We start from the raw sequence: 24,143 nt of genomic DNA on the forward strand, positions 1-24,143 counted from the left end.
CTAGTGACTGGTTGGGTCCCTTTGTACAATCTGTCTCCAAATGGTTCTATTTCTAGTCTTCTTGAACATAGTAATGAAGTTGGGGAATTTACCTCTTTCTTTTAAGGATCTGAGCCAACTTTTCATCGCTCTTCCAAGTGGTTGCTGTTTTCCTGTTCTTCCATTTAGCACAATGTTTGGAAGTCTGTGAGGAGGCATTCTCTGGACATGGCTGAACCATCAGAGCTATTGTTGAAGAATATTGTCTGTGAGGTTGTCCTGGTAGTTGAGATCCTGCTTTACTTGTTCTGTTGTTTTATGTTCAGTCCCAGTCCAGTATGAACTTTTGATATTCTCATATTATATTATTCTGAAATTTCTTGTAATGATTTTACTAATCTCTGTAGATTAGCTACATCTTCTGATATAGCTAATACAATTTGATTATCTGCAAATAATAGTGTACCTATTACTTAATTACTAAATCACTTAAGGAATTGAACAACGTAGATACAAATATAAATTAAATTACAAATAAATTAAATTACATTTTAATAAATATTTCCAATATTTTGGCAACGTCATGTTGCCATTTTCAAAAGGAACTTACAAAAAAAGGCACGTGCACGTAGGCAATACAACACAGTAACTGAGAATGAAGAGATGAAGCTATTGTTCTCCTAAATGTCTTGATGGTGCCCTCTAGCGGGCTAAGTAGTTGTTCTTGGATGTTGGGCTGAAGGTCTGCTGATGTAAGCCTCCCAAATTTGGGGCAATCGCATACAACCAAATTTGTTGAGGTTTGGAGAGTTTCTTAGGGCTGAGGCTGATTCCATAAATAGTCTTTTGAATTTGTATTTGCTACGATGTATTACTGTAGCTTTCTTCCACTGTATTCTGTGGTGTGTATCCAGAGCATGGTTTGCAAGACCAGAATGGCTGTACTTGTGAAAACGGATGTAGTCCTTGTGTTCAGAAATTCTGATATTCGTTGTCCTGCCTGTTTGGCCAAAGTAAGACAGTTTACAACTGCAAGGGACCTGTTATACACCAGGTAGATCTAGGGGAAGTGGTTGGTCTTTGGTGGAGTGGATAAAGGATGCCAGTTTTCTGTAAGACCTGTAACAAGAGGTCTTGTTACAGGTAAGCTTAATGCTCTTCTATTAGATAGGGCTACTTATGTCCCTATCAAATACAATCCCACCAACTCACAAATTAGAAAACTTCACAGGTTCCTTAAGGAAGTCACTTCTTGGCCTGTAGAAGTTACCAACAGATTAAAGCCATTTAACTCTATATACCCCCCCCCCCCCGTATTTACAGACTCCCAAAAATACATAAAGAAAATGTGCCATTACGTCCCATAGTAGATGGCATTGATTCTCCCGCATACAAATTAGCTAAACATTTGGCCAAAGAGCTCACACACTATACTGGCAACACACCATCACACATAAAAAACTCAGCCCACTTCAAAGCCAGCATAGAAAACCTTACACTCCAACATACTGACATAGTGGTCAGCTTTGACATCTCCTCCTTATTCACAAATGTCTCACTCAAGGAAACTTTAGAGCTAATCCAAGCTAAATTTTCTCCCGATATCTCAGCCCTATTTCAGTTCACAATGAACTCAGGCTATTTCGTTTGGCAGGAAAAATTCTACAAACAAATAGTGGAGACAGCCATGGATTCACCACTCTCCCCACCCTTGGCCAATTTCTTTATGGAGACCTTTGAAGAAAAAGCCTTAGCCTCTGCCCCACAAAAACCAACCATATGGCTTCTCTACGTTGATGATGTGTTCGCTATTTGGCCACATGGCTCTGAAACACTCCTCTCCTTCTTAACACACATAAACAACCAACACCCCAGAATCAAGTTCACCCTGGAAAAAGAGGAAAACAACAGCCTCCCTTTCCTAGACACACTAGTCACCCTCCAGCCTGTTTATAGAAAACCCACCCATACAGGCAGATACATTCACCAACAATCCCCCCCCCCCTCACAACAATATGGAGTGGTGAAAACACTATACAACTGGGCTAAACTAATCTGTTCTAACAACATGGCTCTAAACACTGAACTAAATCACATCCTCAACACTTTCTCAGCCAATGGCTACCCCTCCCCCAAAATCCAAAAAATATTAGAACCTACAAACCACAGATCCCCCCCCCCACCAACAAGAATTACTCTAAATCCATCACCATTCCCTACATCCAAGGCACCTCGGAAAAGATTACCAAAATCTTAAAAAAGCATGACCTGACCTCCTGTTACAAACCTTACAGAAAATTGGCATCCCTTATCCGCTCCACTAAAGAGCGACCACTTCCCCTAGACCTACCTGGTGTATACCAGGTCCCTTGCAGTTGTAAACTGTCTTACTTTGGCCAAACAAGCAGGACAGCAAATATCAGAATTTCTGAACAGAAGGACTACATCCATTTTCACAAGTACAGCCATTCTGGGCTTGCGGACCATGCTCTGGATACTCACCACAGAATACGGTGGAAGAAAGCTACAGTAATACATCGTAGCAAATACAAATTCAAAAGACTATTTATGGAATCAGCCTCAGCCCTAAGAAACTCTCCATACCTCAACAAATTTGGTTGTATGCGATTGCCCCAAATTTGGGAGGCTTACATCAGCAGACCTTCAGCCCAACGGGTGATCCACAGTCGTGCCTGGGTGAAGCAATCATGCCCTGTCGTTATAGACAAAGCCCTTTGGTCAAAAAGACTTGGATTTGATTCCCGTCCATGACATGAGAAACCTTTATCTGGTCTCTTTCAACTGGTCTCTTTTAAATGTTCTAACCAATTTTGTTTATATTTATTTATACAGGACATTATACTTGGATAAAGGATGAAACCAAAAATATAATTTTTTTGGCATCTTTAATTTATAGTATAACCAAGTGAAAAATCTTTCAACATATAGAAAACACTATATAAGAAACTCACTTACTGCAACAAATTAATTAAAGTTCCCAACTAAAGCCGTACAGGTATAATGCTATGTTAAAGAAATTTATTCTAGTAAACCATCTGCTATAACAATGCACTCCTGTGATCCCTGTGAGTTTACTATAGTGAGAGTTGGCTGCACTAGAAGATTTCTTGTAAAATCAGGAGTAAGACAACGATACACATTATATCCACTGGTATTTAGCATTATTATTTGCTAAAAAAGGGAAAAAAAAACACCTCCTTGATGCAGTCAACTCACAATAACAAACTCATACTTGACCATATGAATGATTTGTTATTATAGATAGTTTCCATTAGAGAATTTCCTTTACAATAGCAGTATGCCCATGACTAGTCAGGAGTTTTTGGTACTTTATTTTAGTGAATAAGTTTGTTTTATTTTCTGAATTTCTAATTGGTTAATGTGTAAGTGTTTGTAATGCTGAATAATTCTGTATTTTTTTCCCATACAGAATACAACAAAACAAGATGAAACAAATAAACATAACACATTTTGAGACATTTTCTAGTATAATCCTGATGAGACTGTGTTAATTTTAGCTTATTTGAAGCAAGTTTAAATAGAAATGCTTGAATTAGTGTATAAATACTGTTTGCAAGAGATAAAAAAAAAAAGTCAACATTTTTTACAAACTTTTTTTAAAGATTTTGCTTCTTATGTGAATCCTCTCCAATGAATGATTGAAAAAACATATTCTACCTGTTTTGCAACACCATAGATGGATTTTTTCTCTTGTCCAGTAGCCTGTCATGGCCAAGTAAATTGCCCTGTTTGAAACCTAATTAATGCTCTGATAGGGTAGTTAAACCTGTCTGTATTATAGATGACAATTATGTACATTCTTCAGGACTAGTTCACCTGTTCTGTGGGATGAAAACTCTATGTTTCTGAGAGAAGAAACACTTTCACCTCTATATAAGACTGGCTAACTCATCTTCATGAAAAGTCCCAAGGTTCTTCACTTCCTAGACAGAGTTCCAACTCATGTCCTCCCAACCAGAGGGCATCATCAAAACTGACTGAGCTATGGAGACTCCTACTATGGATTACATCCATTATACTATGGATGGACTAAGCACTAAATAATCCAAGAAACCCTGCTCTAGATACCAAAATGGTATTTCCTCCTATAAGCTGAGTGATGGTGGTCTCATAATAGAATATGAAAATTGGCTGTCACCTGAAAACTTTATGGCATGGATAGTAAAAGTCTTTAAGTGGTAAGGGAGTTTCCGTTACCCAGTGTGAGACCACCACCACTTTACCATGGATTCCAACCCATGCGCTTTTGGATTGAGAGCAAAGATAATTTCCACTTGGTTTACCAGACCTGTGTTATATATGTGTGGACACTAATCATGCACATTATTTTGTATGTTTATACATGCTATTATGGCTACATATTGTATTATGTGTGTGTGTGTGTGTATATATATATATATATATATATATTATTTTATTTTTCTTTCATCCAGAAGGTAGCAGTCCTTCTTCACTTAAAGAATTAGAACCAAGTCCACAAGGAGTTCAAGAAGAAAGCTCTGCTTTGAATATTCAGTTTGCTTCCCAACTTTTATTAGATACTCCTGATGAAATTGATGGTATCACTAATGAGGCACACTTGTTTAGTAATGAGAATAATAAGCCATCTTTATCAAGTACATTTCCATTACAAAGCAACCAGCTTCCTGAAGAAGCTATTCCATATGTAGATATGACTGTGCCAGAAAGCATTCACTATGAGAAAAATAAAGAAGATGAATTGCCACAAAATATTACATTTCAAGAAGCAAGAGAAGTAAAAGGTAAAGTATATTAGGGTTGCAGTTAGGATTTCGATTAAGTGATATGGACGTATGATTTTCTTATTTTAAAAACTTAAAATTGTCTTTGTATATCCTACTAAGAATTTAAAGCATATCACATTATTTTAGTTAAATATATGCTTCTTCTCCACTTTGTTATGTTCATAGATATAAGTTATTATAGCTTTCTTGAGAATGTTATTTAAAAAACTTAGGACTTTTTTTTAAAAACTAGTTGGAATTGTTTTAATTGATTTCCATAAAATCGTTTTCATGTTTGTTTTGTTATGTTCTGATTTGTATAAACATATATATATATTGTCTGTAAGCATTTGTGGTAATTTTCCATGCTTCAAAAAAACTAGATACACATAAATTATATAAAGTTATTAAATTGACTAGTTCCATGGACTATTTGTTCTGCTGCTTCAATATTAAGTTTAAAAAATACATAAAAAATAATATATTAAATTTACATTTAACAGTAAAACGTATTAAAAATTACTCTCAGTATAACAGGAATTAATCTTTATGTTAATGATGTATCAATTCAAGTGTCCTTATTGATCTAGTAGAAATTTTGCATTTCATATCCCATGTATACTAAAGCAAACTATTTAATAGGAACAGCAGGAGCAGCTCTTGCATAGGCACTGCAGAGCTGCAGCACCCCCAATTTTTCTCGATATATAAATATATTTATTAATTTATTTATATTTGTTTGTAATATTTAATTTTATCATCAACAATCCTATACAATTCTCTTATTTTGTATAAAAAAGATTTAAAAATCCATCTTGTAGCACTTAGGAGGGCGAATGACGCTAGCAGCACCACAGTGTCATATTGCTACGTGCACAAGCATATGCACATCATAGTGAGATGCGAGCTATTAGCATAATGCGGCACTGTCCATCACACAGTTCCACTGTTGTGTATATGCAGTTTGCACCAGTAGTAGAGTGTTCATAGTGCTTATTATGTTTACTCCATCTCTTTAAATATATGGACATTACATTTAATTGTAATGTCCAAAAATTGTAAATCCATTCCTTTAATTACAATTAAAGGAATAGATTTTATTTTTAAGTAATTTTGAATTATACTAAATTGTATAATTTTATCAATAATAAACAATATTTTTTCATGAAACAAAACAAGAAGAATATATTTTATTTTTAAGTCATTTTGAATTATATCAAACCATATACTTTTATTGATAATAAACAATATTTTTTCATGTTTAATTTTTTTTTAAATTTTTGCCATAATTTTGATATTTTATCCAAACACATATACACTGTACTTACATTGTGTATGTATATTTCGAAAGTTGCAGCACCCCCACGATTTCAAGCTACGAGCTGCCACTGAGGAACAGGCATATAGAATGAGTATTTTACCTTGGTTCCTTGTTGTGAGTGGATGAACATATTATTTCTAATTCTTTAAACTTCCAGATGTAACTGTTATATGAGATATAAGGGATCTTGGTTTGCTGGCAAGTTTTATCCTTCAAGTATGGAAAACTAAACCCAGTTTACTGTCTGTCTTTGGATATCTTTAATATGTTTGTTCTTTCAGATTTCTCCTGCACAGCTGGTCTAGCCCAAATGTTATTCTGCAAACATAAAATTATTTTCTAAGTACTGGCTTTTTTTTTAAACTGAATGATGTGAATTTAGTGATTATAACGTAGTGGAGACACTTGACTTAACTCTATTATACTTGACAAAAAATATATTTTTGCATTAATCCTTTACCTAAGCATTAATAAATGAAGTTTGCACATGAAGCATACAAATTAGAAGTCTTCATAACTCATCTGCCATGTCAATTGCTTCAGGATCCCCTAATGCTAAAGCACTTCCTTGAGGATGTGTATATTGCTATACATAATGGGAAGAGTCTCTACCCAGACTGATTTGATTCATTGTATAAGTATATGAAAGGTTTCCGAAAACTAGGTGGTCCTTCAGATCACTCTAACCTCAATGATTAACCTAAAAGGATAATTCTGACTTATTACTCTTGATCTGGATTACTTCAGGATACTCAGCAGTGGTTTTGCCAAACAACATGTGCGAATGCCTCATCATGTTGGAGGCTTAATGGATTGTATACAGCACTCAGAAAGGATTAAACAGAATTTAATGATCCTTTCTGAGTGCTGTATACAATCCATTAAGCCTCCAACATGATGTCCTCACAGCACTTAAGTGAATGCCTTGGCTCCACCCCACTGACAGGCAAAACCTACTACCAAGCCCAACACTGGCTTCTATATATATCTGACCCACACATGAATGGTCACAAGAGCTATAGCATATGAATGCCATCTGTGGGCAAGAGGACAAGAAGAAAGGTGGAATCTGTTCACTTTTTAACAGCTGAAGGTTGTTTGAAGGCAGGGTGGAGGGAGGCTGTTTGAAAGAACAAAAGTAGACAATGAAAGAGAAGGCAGAGAAGTTGGTTCAGTGAGTTTCATGCTGACTGTAAATGGGTTTTGGTTAGCGGCATCTCTTGTTCTTATAATTTTTGAGGAATGATAGTGGGCAGTTCAGCAAAGCACTGTCCATTAAATAAACTGTAGAACAGGCATAAGACAGAAACTGAACATCTAAGGGAGAGGGATTGAAGCAGATCTGTGAGATATGGATCATTGATTAACTGGACTGCCCTCTTCTAGATAGCATCGAGCAATCTTAGAGAGGATTTTGGTGTGCCACCTCAAATATGTAAACAATATTCCATGGTTAGGTAGATTTGGGTATTTGTATAGAGTTAGCAGCTATAATGGCGTGAAATAGTGTCTTGAGCAAAAAAAAAAAATAAAAGTACTGTTTTTTGGTGACTGCAATCCAAGAAGAGAAATCTGATCATGTTTTGGATATTTAGTATTCTTGGAAGTTAGTGGAAGTACTATGAGCTCTTTCTTGCAAGAGATCAGACAGGATTAAGTTTTGGCAGCATTGAAGTTTACAAGGTTATCCTTGCCCCATTGAAATATAGCTAGGAGATCAGAGTTCAGGACTTCAGTCATGTTGGATCTTGGGAGTTCTAACAGTTCAGCACTACAAGGTTTGTCAAATAAAAAGGAAGAATGAAGTGTGCTTCATTTGTGAAGTTATTGATAGGATTTGAAGTCTGTGAGAGTAGGTTATTTATATACAAGAGAAAGAGAGTGGTTGAAAGTGCAGAATCCTGGGGTACTCCTGCATTGGTAAGGAAATCTGAGGAGAGGAAATTATCATGACATATAATGAGCAACCAGCGAGAAAATTGACAGTCCAATTACATGATGAAAGGCAGACCACAGAATGGCACTATGCTAAGTAGGCTTCTGTGCCAAACCCGATCAAACACTTTTGAAATGTTGAGAGTAACCATGTAGCTTGCCTGGTTGACCTAGTGATTAGCATATCCACTCTCCAACCAGCAGGCTACAGCTTCAAATCCTATCATGGGCATGGATGTTTGTGATTGTCTTTAGGTGGAAGATGAATATCATCACCTGGTGTGAGACTACTACCCTGCTTATTAGAGGCCTGAAGTATCTTGAAAAGGTTCCATGTTTGGTCTCTAGAGCAGGGTTTCTGGATTATCTAAAAAATAAATTAAAAATACAAAAAATATATATAAAATTGATAAAAATAGAAAACAAAATCCTTAACTCACTCATGGTACAAAATGTCTATGGGTTTGCAAATAATCTTTCATGAGTGGAAGCAACATTAAAAAAAAAATAATAAATAAAATTAAAAAAAGTGAGTTTTTCTGAATTTTTCCATGTCTTGAATCTAGAGGTAAAGGTGGGTGCAAAGGCTAGAAGATTGGCTGTGGATCAAGTTTGTAGGTCTCTAGGTAGTGCAGGAGTTTATTATTGATGACTTTCTCCATAATTTTAGAGAGAACGAGAAGTGAGAGCAATTGGAGAGTAGTTCCTCAAATGGGTAAAAAGACATGTGTTGGCAGTTCAAGATTAGTTTATTTAATGATTTTAATTCACGACACCAGAATAATATGAAAATAATATTTATTTATTTGCTGATATTTCACTGGTGTTATACCCATCATATTCAGAGCACAAAACAGTTTGTCATGAATAGCAACAGTTAGTTGATAGGGGAACAGTTTCAAATTGTAACAGACAACAATTGTTGGATAAAAAGAGTTAACAGGTATTAATTTGATCTTTAAATGATTGTCTCCCAGATTTTTGGTAAATTGATACAACCGTACTTGTTGACGTTTGGGAAATGTTTATTTGGTACCGGATGCATTTTTTGTTCTCCAAGGTGATGTCAACATTTCTTCCTGTCTGTCCATAGTAAGCCAAGTCACAAGTACAGGGTACTTCATATACTCCTGGATGTGATAAAGGAGAATGTTTGTCCTTAGAACATGACATGCATTCAGCACCATAGTTATAGTAAGTCAGGACCAGCAGACTATATCTTGGATAACCCTTCACACAGGATCATATGGAGACAAACAAAATGTAAAATTAAGTCTTGATTTTTATTGCATTGTGTAGGGATCCTAAGCATTTACGAGGCTTCTTTAAATTTTCTCGTAAAACAGTTACAATCAATATATGACATTTTTGTTTGTTTGTTTCCAGAGTACTTGATGGCCAGTAGTGGTTGTGTGTGGAATACCAGGCCTGATTTATGCTCTCTTCTTTTTATCATAGTCTTTTACATGTTCAGACATGCGGATCTCTCCCAGCCTTCCTGTCTGACCTACATAACAAATACCACAAAAGCAATGAATCTCATAGATGCCTGGTTTTTTCATGGGATGATGTGGAGGTTTTGGTGGATGTGGGAATCTTGATATTTTTGTAAAGGTAAAAAAGCCACTTTTTATGTTGTACTTGCGGAAAAATGCTGCCACTTTGTCTGTGACATTCTTGATGTAAGGCATCATGTTGGAGGCTTAATGGATTTTTTAACAACACTCAAAAAGAATTAAAATAGACTTTAATACTTCCTATATTTCGTCCTAGTCACTAGGACATCTACGGGGATTACAAAAAAATTAATGTAACATATGCACAAATAACAAACAATACTAAGCCCAACCACGTGGGTGACACTAAAGTCCTATCTAGGTAGAGTGCCCTCTAAGGGCAGTCGTAGGTGGCCTGGAATGTAAGGTGGGAACTCTGGTGATGAGTGTTTCCCAAATCTTCGGAAGCTTAATGCACCCATATTTATTGAGATTTGGTTGGTTTTTGAGAGCTGCTGCTGCTTCTAAGAAAAGTCTCTCTTTCTTGAATTTGCTGTGGTGAAGCATGGTGGTTTTCTTCCATGATACTCTTTGGGTGGTGTCCAAAACATGGTCAGCCAAGCCTGAATGGCCATAGTTGTGTTTGAAGATGTAAGACTTGTGTTCCTCTAGACGGATGGATGCTGATCTGCCTGTCTGTCCAAAGTACGCCAGCTTACAGGAACAGGGTACTTTGTAAACTCCAGGCAGAGAGAGAGGAGGGAGCTGATCTTTCGTAGAACGGATAAGGGTAGCCAGTTTGCGGTGGGGCTTATATGCTGTGTGTAGATTGTATTGTTTTAGTATCTTGGCTATTTTTTCAGATGTGCCACGGATGTAGGGTATGGTGATGGCATTTTTAAAATCTTGTTGACGAGAAGGAAGGGGAATGGGGGAGGAGTTGATTATTTTTTTGATACTGTGATCGCTGTAGCCATTGGAAAGGAAAGTGCTGTGTATGTGGTTAAGCTCATTAGTGAGGGCGGTTCCACTGGAACAAAGATTGTGGGCTCTCTTGGTAAGAGTTTTAATAATGCCATATTGTTGAGAGGGGTGGTGGTGGGAGAGTTTGTGAATGTATCTGCCTGTGTGTGTGGGTTTTCTGTATACGGTGAAGGTAAGTGTATCATTAGGCAGGCGTGTGACTAAGGTGTCTAGGAAGGGCAAACAATTATTCTTTTCCTTTTCCATAGTGAACTGGATTCTTGGATGTAGACTATTGAGATGACTGAGGAAGGAGTCTAACGTGTCTGGGCCATGAGGCCAAATAGAGAACACATCATCTACATATCTTAGCCAGATAGAAGGTTTGAGTGGGGCTGAGTCTATGGCTCGTTTTTTGAAATCTTCCATATAGAAATTGGCAAGGGGGGGGAACCCATGGCAGTTCCCTCTATCTGCTTGTAGATTTTGTTGTTCCACGAGAAATATCCAGAGTTAATGGCAAAGGAAAAGAGATCTAAGATGTCAGAGGGAAAAACCTTTTCTAAGAGAGATAAGGTGTCGATTAAGGGAATATTGGTAAACAAAGATGAGATATCAAAGCTTACCAATATGTCTGTCTTCTTCAAGGTTAAATTTTCTGTGAGGGCTTTAAAGTGGGTCGAGTTTTTTATATAGGAAGGGGACCTTCCGGTGAGGGGGATCAGAGAGTTGGCCAGCTGTTTAGATAGTCTATAGCAAGGTGCATTGGTAGCATCTACTATAGGCCTGAGTGGGGAATTGGGTTTGTGGATTTTTGGTAAACCGTATATTCGGGGGGGACGGGAACGGAAAGGTTTAAGTTTTTTCGTGACATCTGGGGGCCAGGAAGATACTTTTTTGAGTAAAATTTTAAGTTTCTTAACTTGTGTTTTTGTGGGGTCGTGTTCTAGCGGGATGTAGGTAGCGCGATCGCGGAGGATAATGTTCATTTTACGCTTATATTCACTGGTATTAAGAACGACTGTGGCATTACCCTTATCCGCTCTGGTGATGACGATACTTTTTTCTTTACGTAGTTTCAGGAGAGCGGTGCGTTGGGCATATGATAAATTACTTTTTGGCGGAGAAGAATGCGCGAGGATGTTGGCTACGTCAAGTCTGATGTTGTTAGCTATCTCCGACGGTAAGCGACCGATTCCACGTTCGATGTTCACCATTACGTCAAGCACCGGCACTTCCTTCGGAGCGACGGCAAAATTATGGCCGAGGCAAAGGGCGCTGACGGCATCGTCGTTGAGCCTTTTGCAAGAGAGGTTTATTACTGTCTGGAGAGGTTGAATTTGTGGTTGTGGTTTGTTTTTCACAAGGTTGCTAAATTTCTTGATGTGTTTATTTTTTATTTTTTGGAATTCTCTCTGTGCGGAAGTTTCCGAAATGCCAGAAAGAATCGACCAAAGTTCAGGGTTAAGAACGGTGGAGAGCTCTGAGTGTAAGGAGCCAATGGCGGCGTTCGTCACTGCGAGGGTAGCACGTGTAGAGGCGATTTGCTCACGGAGTAATGCCTGGCTTGCATGGTTATATATACGAAGTGCTTTTTTAGAATGGAAATTGATCTTCATTTTCATAGATTTGGACACCACCCACAGATTATCATGGAAGAAAACCACCATGCTCCACCACAGCAAATTCAAGAAAGAGAGACTTTTCTTAGAAGCAGCAGCAGCTCTCAAAAACCAACCAAATCTCAATAAATATGGGTGCATTAAGCTTCTGAAGATTTGGGAAACACTCATTCACCAGAGTTCCCACCTTACATTCCAGGCCACCTACGACTGCCCTTAGAGGGCGCTCTACCTAGATAGGACTTTAGTGTCACCCACGTGGTTGGGCTTAGTATTGTTTGTTATTTGTGCATATGTTACATTAATTTTTTTGTAATCCCCGTAGATGTCCTAGTGACTAGGACGAAATATAGGAAGTATTAAAGTCTATTTTAATTCTTTTTGAGTGTTGTTAAAAAATCCATTAAGCCTCCAACATGATGTCCTCACAGCACTTAAGCCTCTTCACACGTATTGATGTAAGGCAGCGTGATTGCATTCTTGAAATCTTGTTTAAGTAAGGGAGTTGCAAGAGATGTATTAAGAATTTTTTGATCATCTTGGGTTAAAAACCGTTAAGTGCGAGATTCTGTTTCATGTAGTGCAGTTCTTCATTCCTTTTCATTGATGTGTTTGATATATTGTATGCCCTGTCTTGTAAAGTTTTAATTATGCCTATCTTTGGCAATGGATTGTGGTGTGAAGCAGCATTTAAAAATCTTCTCGTTTTGGTAGGTTTTCTGTATGCAGAAAAGGATAACCTTTTTCCTCTTCATTTACTTCACCAAGGATATCAAGGAATGGTAATTTTTTGTGCTGTTCTAGTTCAAGAGTGAATTTTATATTAGGATGCAAGTTGTTCAGATAATCTTTGAAAGCAGTCTCAGCTCATCCACTGGTCCCAACCAAATGACAAAAATATCATCAATGTAACATGACCAAATTTTTGGTTTCTTCTGATAGTTTTTTTTTAATGCATTAGTTTCAAAATTTTCCATAAACAGGTTGGCTAAGGCTGGAGGAAGGGGGGAGGGGTAAGGGTAAACTCATGTCAAGTTTAAGCTTTTTTGGTAATCTCTTCGGGTCAGTATATAACTTTTTTTTAATAATTTATATTTAAAAAAAGTTGAGTTGCATTACCAAGCAGTTGGTACAATAAAAAGCTAATGTTTTATCAAGAATTTAAAGACAGTTATCGTAACAACCTTCTTACCTGTGCTTTGCATAGGCAAATAGTGCAATATGCATAGTAAGGAAGGAAAAATCAGATTATAAGAAGAAATTAGTAAAGCAAAAGAAATCCCAAAGTTTTGTGTTACTCTGTGCACTGAATAAAAAGAAGAATAAACATAGTAAGGAAATGATAAAAGCAGAAGAAATAGTTGAATTACTGAGTGATCACTTTGCAAGAGAGTATAATCACATAGAGAAAATGCAGTAACTTAGATGACAATAGAGATATATGAACTGGTGATGCTTGGAATATTATGAAATCTCATTTTAAAAACAGCCATTGGATTGGATTGAATGTCAGCTTGTATATTACAAGAAAGTTAAATAGTGCTACTATTTAACCAACCTTAATTTAAGTCTTGGTGCTAACAGAGTCTTCAATGAGTGAAATGAGGACAAGATAGTTTCATTTCATAAAAATTGCTCCAAGACAGAGGTAGCAAATTATATATTGATCCATATATTAAGAGTAAAATTCAAGAAATAAAATTTCCCTCTGGACATAAAGCTGGGCAGACACAGAATAGTCAGTTATTCAGATGATCTAAGTTCTTTTAATATGATTTTAAATATATTATAACAAAGAGAAAAGTGGGGTTTAAAAGAATATAGAATTAGATGTAAATAAGGACAGGCAATGGACAGGCTTTAGAAAAATTTAATGAATTTTTAATTAAAAATTCATGAAAATGAAATGTAATTACTTTGGTCTTTTGGTTGGATAGGAAATTTAAGTTCAGGAATCAAATTAGTAAGACATCTAGTAAAATTAAGGAGTTGCATGCCTAATTAAAAGAAGATTCACTTATAGGAGAAAAGAAGTTATAATGCTGTTATACAAATCTCTTATACACTGCTTGAAAATAAGTCAACAACATCCCCCATGGGCAAGGTGCATTGTGCCATGTAACAAGTCATATATTTGTAGCTAGTAATCAGACCACATATGGATTACTGTGCACAGATTTGGTCACCAGGTTTTCAAAAGGATGAGATGTTGGAGAGGGTCGAGAGATGATTGACTTAGTTGGTTTCTGATCTTTGAAATGTAGAGTATGAGCACAGATTGAGATAATATAAATTACAGAGCCTAGTGGATAGAAGGAAGAGGGGGAGACATCATTGAGATCTATAAATTGGTAAGATGAAATTTCCAGATTAGCATGGATGAGATTTTTCATAGAATATCTGGAGACAGTGGGAGAAGGAGAGGCCATTCCTGGAAGCTGTATAAGGTGGGCATGAGCAAGGGAGGTGAAGAGTATATTTTTTGCATTGATTTTTGTTTTTGATTTGATTTTTGCATTTTGCATTTTTGTTGAGTGCTGGGTGATTGGAATGTAATGCTTGAGAGTGTGGTGAGTACATTTAAGTTGAGTTATGATGAGCTATACATGCAAGAGTAGGGCCTCCCATGATGCGTCTCTTTCACTCCATGGCAGTCTGTTAATAATAATAATAATAAATTGCAGGAATATCATGCTCCCAAGTCAGTGCAACTCTGTCTGGGCGAAATGGCTCTGTGAAGGGAATTGATGGGGTTTGAAAGAGGCATTGTGATAGGATGCCATGTTGCAAGCCTATCTACTCAGCAAATTGTTAACAAATTGGGCCATCCCAGGTCAACAATCAGTGATACCATACTGAGATGGAAGCAAAGAGTGTCAACTGCAAGTACTACCTGCATGGACGTATCTGTAGGGTGCCATGAAGGATAATATGCTATATTTAGAACTGAGGCTCACAACATGGTAGGACTACGATATGCAAGTCCCCATATTACCCGAACCAACATGCAGCATCATCTTCAGTGGTGCAAAGAGTATGTACAGTGGAACATGGAAGTTTGGAAAGCTGTGTTATGGAGCAACCTCTACTGAGCAGATGGGAGGAGGGGGGGGGGTTGGACACTTACCACAGGATACACTGGAAGAAGGCCACTCTATTTACAGCACTCTTTCCTCCATTCCTGAGCTTCTTCAACAACCTCTAGAATATTTTGCCACCTTCTTGATATTTATTTTCTATGTTCTTGCCAAAGTCCTCCATGACTTTTGTTTAGCTAGTTTTACACACTGTTTGGCTTTCTTACATTTGTCTCTGTATTCTCTAAGAGCACAAGCTGACTTATTTGGCAGGAACTTTTGATATGCTTTCTTCTTTTCCTTCATTGCCTCTTTAACTTCCTGTGTCCACCAATGAGTTCTAATTTTTCTATCCTTGCACACAACCTCACCACATGCCTCTCTCAATTAGGGTTTTCTTCAAGGTTTGGCACTGAATCTCCAAGGTTTGGTTCCTGTTCTCTAACTCTTTCAGTTTTTCTTCAATAATCTTTGTGTATTTTAGTCTACATTTAACATTCGAGAGCTGCTCGACTTTTATTTGCTTTAAAACTTTCTTACATGTTATTCTTTTCAATATGAAATTCAATTTTATCCTGCTCAAGACTAAATAGTGATCACTTCCAATTTCAAATCTTCTGTACACTCTAGTGTCCTGCACCAGGGAGAAAACATCACTATCAACAATAACATAGTCAATGAGACTTTTCTTATTCCTTGCCTCTTCTCTCCATGTGAATTTGTGCACATTTTTATGTTGGAACATGGAGTTAGTAATAACCAATCCATGTCCTGAGCAGAAATCCAACAGATATTTGCCATTACTATTAGCTTTGCTCTTTTCTCCAAATTTTCCCAAAATATTTTTGTTAATCTGACAGTCATTTCCTACTCTGCTATTTAGATCCCCAACAAGGACCAACTTTTCCCTTTTTATTGTGTCAATTGCTTTTTCTAAAGCCTCAAAAAATTCCTCCACTTCTACCTTAGTAGAACCTTTTGTGGGACCATAAGCAATAAGTCTCATTGTCCAGTTCCCCATTCTCATATCTTCCCACATTACTCTACTTGAGACTGCCTGCCATTCAAGAAGATTAGCCTCGTATTTTGTGTTGAATACTATGGCTACTCCTTTTTTTCCTTGATTGTCATTGCCTGAATATAACATTTTGTATTTATTGCTCCGAAAGATCTCACCAGTTTTTGTCTTTTTTGTTTCAGTCACCCCTATTATGTCGATCTGGTACTTATCTAATTCCTCAGCTAGCTCCTTTTCTTTGCCATTCTGGCTTCTTATGTTGATAGTACCGATCTTTAACTTTGGTGATGTTTAGTTGGGATGTGTTTTCAGATTTGTTCCAGTAGCTGACTTTTCGCTGTTCGCCCTGGTTCCCTGGCGAAAACAACGGGGGCCTTGTTTAACCGGGCGACACCCCAGCCCGCATGAAATTTTGTCATGTTGTACCATCATTTTGTATTTTGGTTTAACCAATAGGAATACAATTTGGTCGGCTAAATATTAAATTGGCAGCCCATCCTCGTTCGTTCAGTATCTAGGTATATACCCAACAGGGTGCACCATGAGAAGGTGAGGATTGGACATTAAGTCAGAAGCCCTGGTCGGTTCTCCGCATTCCTTTAAAGGCTATGTTAAGGTCTCCTCTCAGTTATATAGCTTTGACCCTTAAGCACCCCTGTAAAAAAACAATAATAATAATAAATTCTTGAATACAAATATTTGACTCTCTTTTTTATACATATGAGTATTGTTTCTCACTCTGTATATATTGATTGCACTTGAAATAATAAAACACTAATCAATATTTATAACCTGAAATATGGCATTGCTCTACTTTTCTGTAATTTGAGGCTCTAGAGATAGTAGAGCCCAAAATATAGATTCTCAATGGATTTCAAAATATCTGATTTTTTTTTTTTTTTGATTTTTTTTTTTTTAATGCTGTTTACTGGAACATGTAGATTAAGGAAGGCATCACTTTATTGGAAATTATGTCCTATATGTCTCACTTTTCTTTTACCCCCCACCTCCCTCCAATATTTTTATGTGCCCTAAATGTGCTTATTTCTTGTACTTGATTCTGTAGATCAAAATCAACATCAGATGCAGTTTGAGAATAAATTGGATACACAGGGTGCAAATGATAAAAATGAAGAACACAAAGAAACCCAAGGTTTACCGGAAAAAGAGCATAAGGAATATGAGCCAACATCACAAGTTTTAGAAAAAAAGATTGAACATCTTCCAGTGAAAGAATGTGTAAATTTATTATCATCTTCTTCCTCTCTGACTAAAGGTAATTAATTTTAATGAAGTAGAAAATATCTTGTGCTGAATTATATATGGTACCATAGCATTTAGAAAGGCTTATACGTTGGTTATGCATTATTAAAACACTTAAGGAATAGAACAACGTAGTTAAGGATATAAATTAAATTAAACTTTAATAAATATTTTCCGATATTTTGGCAACGTCACATTGCCATTTTCTAAAGGAACTTACACAAAAAAGTTACGTGCACGTAGGCATTGCAACACAGAAACTGGGAATGAAGAGATGAAGCTATTGTTCTCCTAACAGTCCTGATGGTGCCCTCTAGCGGGCTAAGTAGGTGTTCTTGGCCGTTGGGCTGAAGGTCTGCAGATGTAGGCCTCCCAAATTTGGGGCAGTCGCATACAACCAAATTTGTTGAGGTTTGGAGAATTTCTTAGGGCTGAGGCTGATTCCATAAAGAGTCTTTCAAATTTGTATTTGCTACGGTGTATCACTGTAGCTTTCTTCCACCGTATTCTGTGGCGTGTATCCAGAGCATGGTCCGCAAACCCAGAATGACTGTATTTGTGAAAACGGATGTAGTCCTTGTGTTCTGAAATTCTGATATTCGCTGTCCTGCCTGTTTGGCCAAAGTAAGACAGTTTACAACTGCAAGGGACCTGGTAAACACCAGGTAGGTCTAGGGGAAGTGGTCGCTCTTTAGTGGAGCGGATAAGGGATGCCAATTTTCTGTAAGGTTTGTAACAGGAGGTCAGGTCATGCTTTTTTAAGATTTTGGTAATCTTTTCCGAGGTGCCTCGGATGTAGGGAATGGTGATGGATTTAGAGTAATCCTTGTTGGTGGGGGGGGGGGATCTGTGGTTTGTAGGTTCTAATATTTTTTGGATTTTTTTTGGGGGGTAGCCATTGGCTGAGAAAGTGTTGAGGATGTGATTTAATTCAGTGTTTAGGGCCAAGTCGTTTGAACAGATTAGTTTAGCCCTGTTGTATAGTGTTTTCACTACTCCATATTGTTGTGAGGGGGGGGGATTGTTGGTGAATGTATCTGCCTGTATGGGTGGGTTATCTGTAAACTGAGAAAACCAAGGATCCATTAGGCTGGCGGGTGACTAGTGTGTCTAGGAAAGGGAGGCTGTTGTTTTCCTCTTTTTCCAGAGTGAATTTGATTCTGGGGTGTTGGTTGTTTAAGTGTGTTAAGAAGGAGAGAAGTGTTTCAGAGCCATGTGGCCAAATAGCGAACACATCATCAGAGGGCACCATCAGGACTGTTAGGAGAACAGTAGCTTCATCTCTTCATTCCCAGTTTCTGTGTTGTAATGCCTACGTGCACGTAACTTTTTTGTGTAAGTTCCTTTAGAAAATGGCAATGTGACGTTGCCAAAATATCAGAAAATATTTATTAAAGTTTAATTTAATTTATATCCTTAACTACGTTGTTCTATTCCTTAAGTGTTTTAATAAAGCATTTAGAAAACTTTATACAAAACAGATACCATATTAAATGATACAAGCTAATTTTGTGTTATTTCTTATATATAGATATATAAGGAACGTGCGAGCGTGCGTGCGTGCGTGCGAGCGAATCAAAAACTCTGTACTCTATTTCTCTATCTCAGTATATCATGACCAATGAGAAGTGAAGTAAATATAGCCTGTATGTAGGTATGTCTGTATTGTAATTCTTTCTGAGTCCATGCGGTATGACCATGCATTACTCACCACCAATTAAGAGTTCCAACAAGGGTCATCATCATCATACGTATCAAGGATTTAGGCCTAGTATGGCCTGTTCCGGCCTTAGAAGTCATCGTTGAATCGTTTAAGAGGATGTCCTGGTTTTCTTTTTCCTAATGGCTTGTACTTTAAGGCTTGTTTTGGTAATCTTTCTGTTTTCATTCTTTGAACGTGTTCCATCCATCTGTGTTTATATTTTTTAATTTTTTCAATTACTGGTTCTTGGTTTAATTTTTTCATAATATCTTCGTTTCTTTTGTGATCAAATAGGGTATACTTTGCAGTTTTTCTCATAAACTTCATTTCTGCTGTTGTTAATCTTTGTTTGTCTTTTTGTTTTATTGTCCAGATTTCGCTTCCATACATTAAGACCGGTAGGGCTAATGTATTGTATACTTTTAGCCTGGTTTGTTTTTGAACTAGGTTTGGTTTAAATATAGAGTTAATTACTCCTGTTATTTTTAAATATTTTGCAATTTTTATGTTTATATCTTTTTCATTTTCATAAGTGATCATACATCCTAGGTAGTTAAATGAATTCACCTGTTCTAAGATCTTGTTATCTAATACTATTTTAGTTCTTGCTGGATCTTGTCCTTTAAAGGCCATAGTTTTTGATTTTTCCGTTGATATTATCATACCATAATCTTTGGATATCTCATTTAGATTTAAAATAGCTTTCTGTAAGTTATCTTCAGAATTTGTAATTATTATTTGGTCGTCTGCAAAGAGGAGAGTGTTTCAGTTAACTGTAGGTGAAAGTTTAATTCCTTGATGTAAATTTTTACTCCATTTTATTATTATTTCATTTAAGTAGATATTAAAAAGAGTTGCTGAGAGGGGACATCCCTGTCGGACCCCTTGGTTTATCTCTCTTGTATATGATAGCTCGTGATTTAATCTTATTTGTATTTGATTATTTTCATATATACTTGTGACAGCTTTTAGGATATTATTTGGTATTTGTCTTTCTTTTAATATGTTAAATAATATGTTTCTTTTAACTTTGTCAAATGCTTTTTCAAAGTCAATAAATGCAATATGTGTTTCTAAATTATATTCTCTTCTTTTCTCTATTATTAATTTTAGGCAGAAGGCTGGGTCTATACATGATTGTCCTTTTCTAAATCCATTTTGTACCTCTAGAATAAAGTTTTCGGAATATTTCATTAGTTTGTTATTTAAGATTCTGCTGTATATTTTGTAACATGAATTTAGTATACTGATACCTCTATAGTTTTTAGGGTCATCTCTATTACCTTTCTTAAAGATAGGAATCACAATTGCTTTTTTCCATTCTATTGGGGGGATACCAGTTGAGTAAATTTTATTTAAAAATAATAAGAGTCTTCCTTTGAATCTTGTTCCTGCATATTTATATAGTTCTGAACCTAGCTTATCTTCTCCAGGTGATTTTCCGTTTCTTGTTTCTTTCAGGCTGATTTCTAATTCTTCTTCAGTTATTTCCTATTTCCTTTTCATTTTCGTTAATTGTTTGCCAGTTGTCTTTTTTGAAATATTTGTCTGTCCACAGTTCTGTGTAGTAATTTAGAAATTCTTCTAATTTCAATTCAGTGTTGAATTTTATGTTTTCTTTGGTATCTGCATTTAGGTGTTTCAAAATCTTATATACATTGGGTCTTATTTTATATAAATCACATTCTAAATTAGAAACAAATTTATTCCATGATTCTCTGTCTTTTTCTGACTTCTCTTTTATCTATGGCTCTTATCCTTTTATATTCTATTTCATCTTCTAATCTTTTACTGCTTAACCATTTTTGATAGGCTTCTTTTTTCTTTTTGATTATTTCTTTGATTGTATCAACCCAGATCTTCAGTTTTTTTCTTTTATTGAATTTTTTGGTCTTTCCTAAGCTTTCATTTGCTGCTGCATTTAGTATCGTTTTTATATTAAACCATTCTATTTCTATTTCTTCATTTTGTTTTATTTTATCTAGATACTGGTTAATTCTTTGTTCATATAGCCATTGAACATTTGTGTCATTCAATAGTCTAGTTTTATAAACAAATGTTTCAATTTTTCTTTCTGTTCTTGTTACTTGTAGACATTTAGGTGGTAATCTTAATTTTATTTTAACAAGGAAGTGGTCACTGCTTATTTCATATCCTCTGTGAACTCTAACATCTAGTGAAAATTTTGATGTCTTTTCATTTAATATGGAGTAATCTAATATTGATTTCCATCCTCTTGCTGCCCAAGTATATTTATGTATGTCTTTATGTTTATAGAAGGAATTCATTATTTTTAGATTATTATAAACTACAAAGTCAATCAATTTTTTACCATTTCTGTTTAGAGTGTGTTCTCCATGTATTCCTATATTATTATTAATTTTCGTGTTTCCAATTCTTGCATTTAAGTCTCCTGCTAAAATTATGTAATCATTTTTATTTATTTTATTATATATGTTTTGTAGCTGATTATAAAAATCAATATTATCCTGTTCTCTTCCTTCTTCTGGGGCATCTGTATTGTAATTCTTTCGGAGTCCATGCGGTATGACCATGCATTACTCACCACCAATTAAGAGTTCCAACAAGGGTGGCACACATTATGGGGGTGGTCTGAAAAGTTCTCTGCCTAACAATGAAAAAACGAATTTATAATTTCAAAATTATTTTTATTTTACAACGTAATCTCCCTTAAGACTAATACATTTATTCCAGCGATGCTCCAGTGCCATTATCCCATCCCTGTAGTGGTTCTCAGTAAGATCTGCAAAATTCCTCTCTATAGCTGCAATCACCTCTTGATTCGAAGAAAAATGCTGACCAGCGAGGAAGAGTTTTAGTTTTGGGAAGAGATAGAAGTCAGAGGGAGCCAAATCTGGGGAATAGGGTGGATGTTCCAACAATTCATACTGCAGATCCCTTAATTTTCCCATTGCCAAAACACCTTTGTGGGGGTGCATTGTCCTGATGAAAGATGATTTTTTTTCTTCTGCAAACTGGTTCTTTTCTCACGAATTTTTTCATCTAGTCTGGCTAAAAGATCGGAATAATATTCCCTGGTTATTGTTTTACCCTTTTCAAGATAATTAATAAACAAAATGACTTTAGCATCCCAAAACATAGATGCCATGACCTTTCCTGCTGATAGATCTGACTTTGTCTTCTTTGGCACTGAACAACCAGCTTCTGCCCACTGTTTTGACTGCTGTTTGGATTCTGGTGTGTAACAGTGAATCCAAGTCTCCTCCATAGTAATAAATCGTTGCACATAATCAGTTTTACTCTTGTGAAAACGCTCCAAGCACTGTTCAGAGATTTTCATGGGAGTGCATTTTTGATCTGCTGTGAGCAAGCGTAGCACCCATCTTACACAAAGTTTTTTCATATGCAATTCTTCATACAAAATATATCCTACATGTGTTTTTGAAATGCCTATAATCTCAGCATTTTCACACTTTGACTCGCCGGTCATCCAATACCATATTGTGCACTTGATCAATGATTTCTGGTGTTATTACACTTTTTGGATGTCCTTCACCTAGATCATCTTCAAGGCTGGTAAGGCCATGTTTAAACTCAGCAGCTCATTTCTTAATTGTCGGAAATGAAGGAGGAGAGTGCCCATAAACTTTTATGAACTTCGAATGAATTTCTTTTACCATTAAACCTTCTTTTATAAAGAATTTTATAACCACACAATACTCAATTTTATCCATTTCAAGGGATACAGACAACACTCTTGCTTCAGACAGCTGTATAAAACAAACTACTTGATAGAATGACTTGCAATTTCACATGGATGCTTATGACAGATGTACCAACTTAGAAAAAAAAAAATCTTGCCGATAATGTTGCATCTATGGTTGAGGCCGAGAACTTTTTAGACCACCCTCATAAAGGAAAGTGGCTTTAAGCCTGATATCAAAATGAGGCATTAAAAATCAGCTCTTTACTTTACCAAGAGAAAAACTTGAAAATCCTACACATATATGGTGTGAAAAAAGCTTTAAATATCTTTAAAATGTTACAGATATACATATAGTCTAAATGATATATTATATGTAGCAGTATATAAGGTGACTCAGCAATTAGAATTGAAGGATGTATGTGATTGTTTGATGTAAAATCAAGTAAGATAAGAATGAATCCTAATCCCACTGTTATTCATCATATTTACAGAGCACATTATGAAGGAAAGACTTGGTTTTAAACCTGATATGAAAATGAGAAATATTAAAATCACCTCTTTTTTTTTTTGTGGATGATGTTATGCTCCTAAAGCTTCAGAATTCTAGAGATGGCAATTAAATATAGAAATAGATAATATAATAAGAAAAGCTGGTATGGTGGGAAACAAATTGAATCAATTTATATGGAATAAGAGAAAGTTTTGCCATAACATTGAACTAGCAGTACTAAACAGTGTTAAAATCAATTTTGACTTATGAATGGAAAAGTTAAAAATAAAACAGTTTATTGGAAAACTAATGGCTTATCAGATATGAGAGTTTTGAGGAAAATCATGGGTATCAATGGCAGAATCATATTAAAAATGAAACTGTCAGAAAGAACGATAACCTTATTAGCATTCTTGTCATTAATTCGGTGACTTGGTTGGCCAAGTAATAGTGTATATGCTCTCTCTAACCAGAGACTGTGGCTCAAATCCCACTTTTGTGGACTTAGATGTCTATGAATGTCTAAAGATAGATGAATTTCATTGCCCACTGTGAAGCCACCACCCTGCCTATTGGAACCCTCAAGTGGCTTGAAAATTTTGTGTATTTGTTCTTTAGAACAGTATCCAGATTATATAACCATGAGCCGATCCAATATGTCACTACTGTCCGACCACACATGTGGGAACCCTGGCTAGCACAGTGCCAAGAAGAGTCAATTCATGTTGAAGGGGAGAAAGGAATAAGGTGGTGTATGAATTTGTCACCAACACACGGAATCGCATACTTTCTACATAAAATT

General features: G+C 36.1%; 1 protein-coding gene across 1 annotated transcript in view; it reads left to right on the forward strand.

Moving 5' to 3' along the window:
• Positions 1-24,143, forward strand: part of LOC150099358 (uncharacterized) — a 222,978-nt gene that overhangs the window by 128,911 nt on the left and 69,924 nt on the right. The window contains exons 7-8 of the mRNA XM_090404325.1: positions 4,455-4,784; positions 17,265-17,474. Of these exons, the coding sequence (XP_090260451.1) occupies positions 4,455-4,784; positions 17,265-17,474 (540 nt within the window). The remainder of the gene's footprint in view (positions 1-4,454; positions 4,785-17,264; positions 17,475-24,143) is intronic.

Source organism: Typopeltis vanoorti, chromosome 14 (genome assembly GCF_054136105.1).
Source record: "Typopeltis vanoorti isolate ZY-2024b chromosome 14, IOZ_Tvanoo_1.0, whole genome shotgun sequence".
NCBI lineage: Eukaryota > Metazoa > Arthropoda > Arachnida > Uropygi > Thelyphonidae > Typopeltis > Typopeltis vanoorti.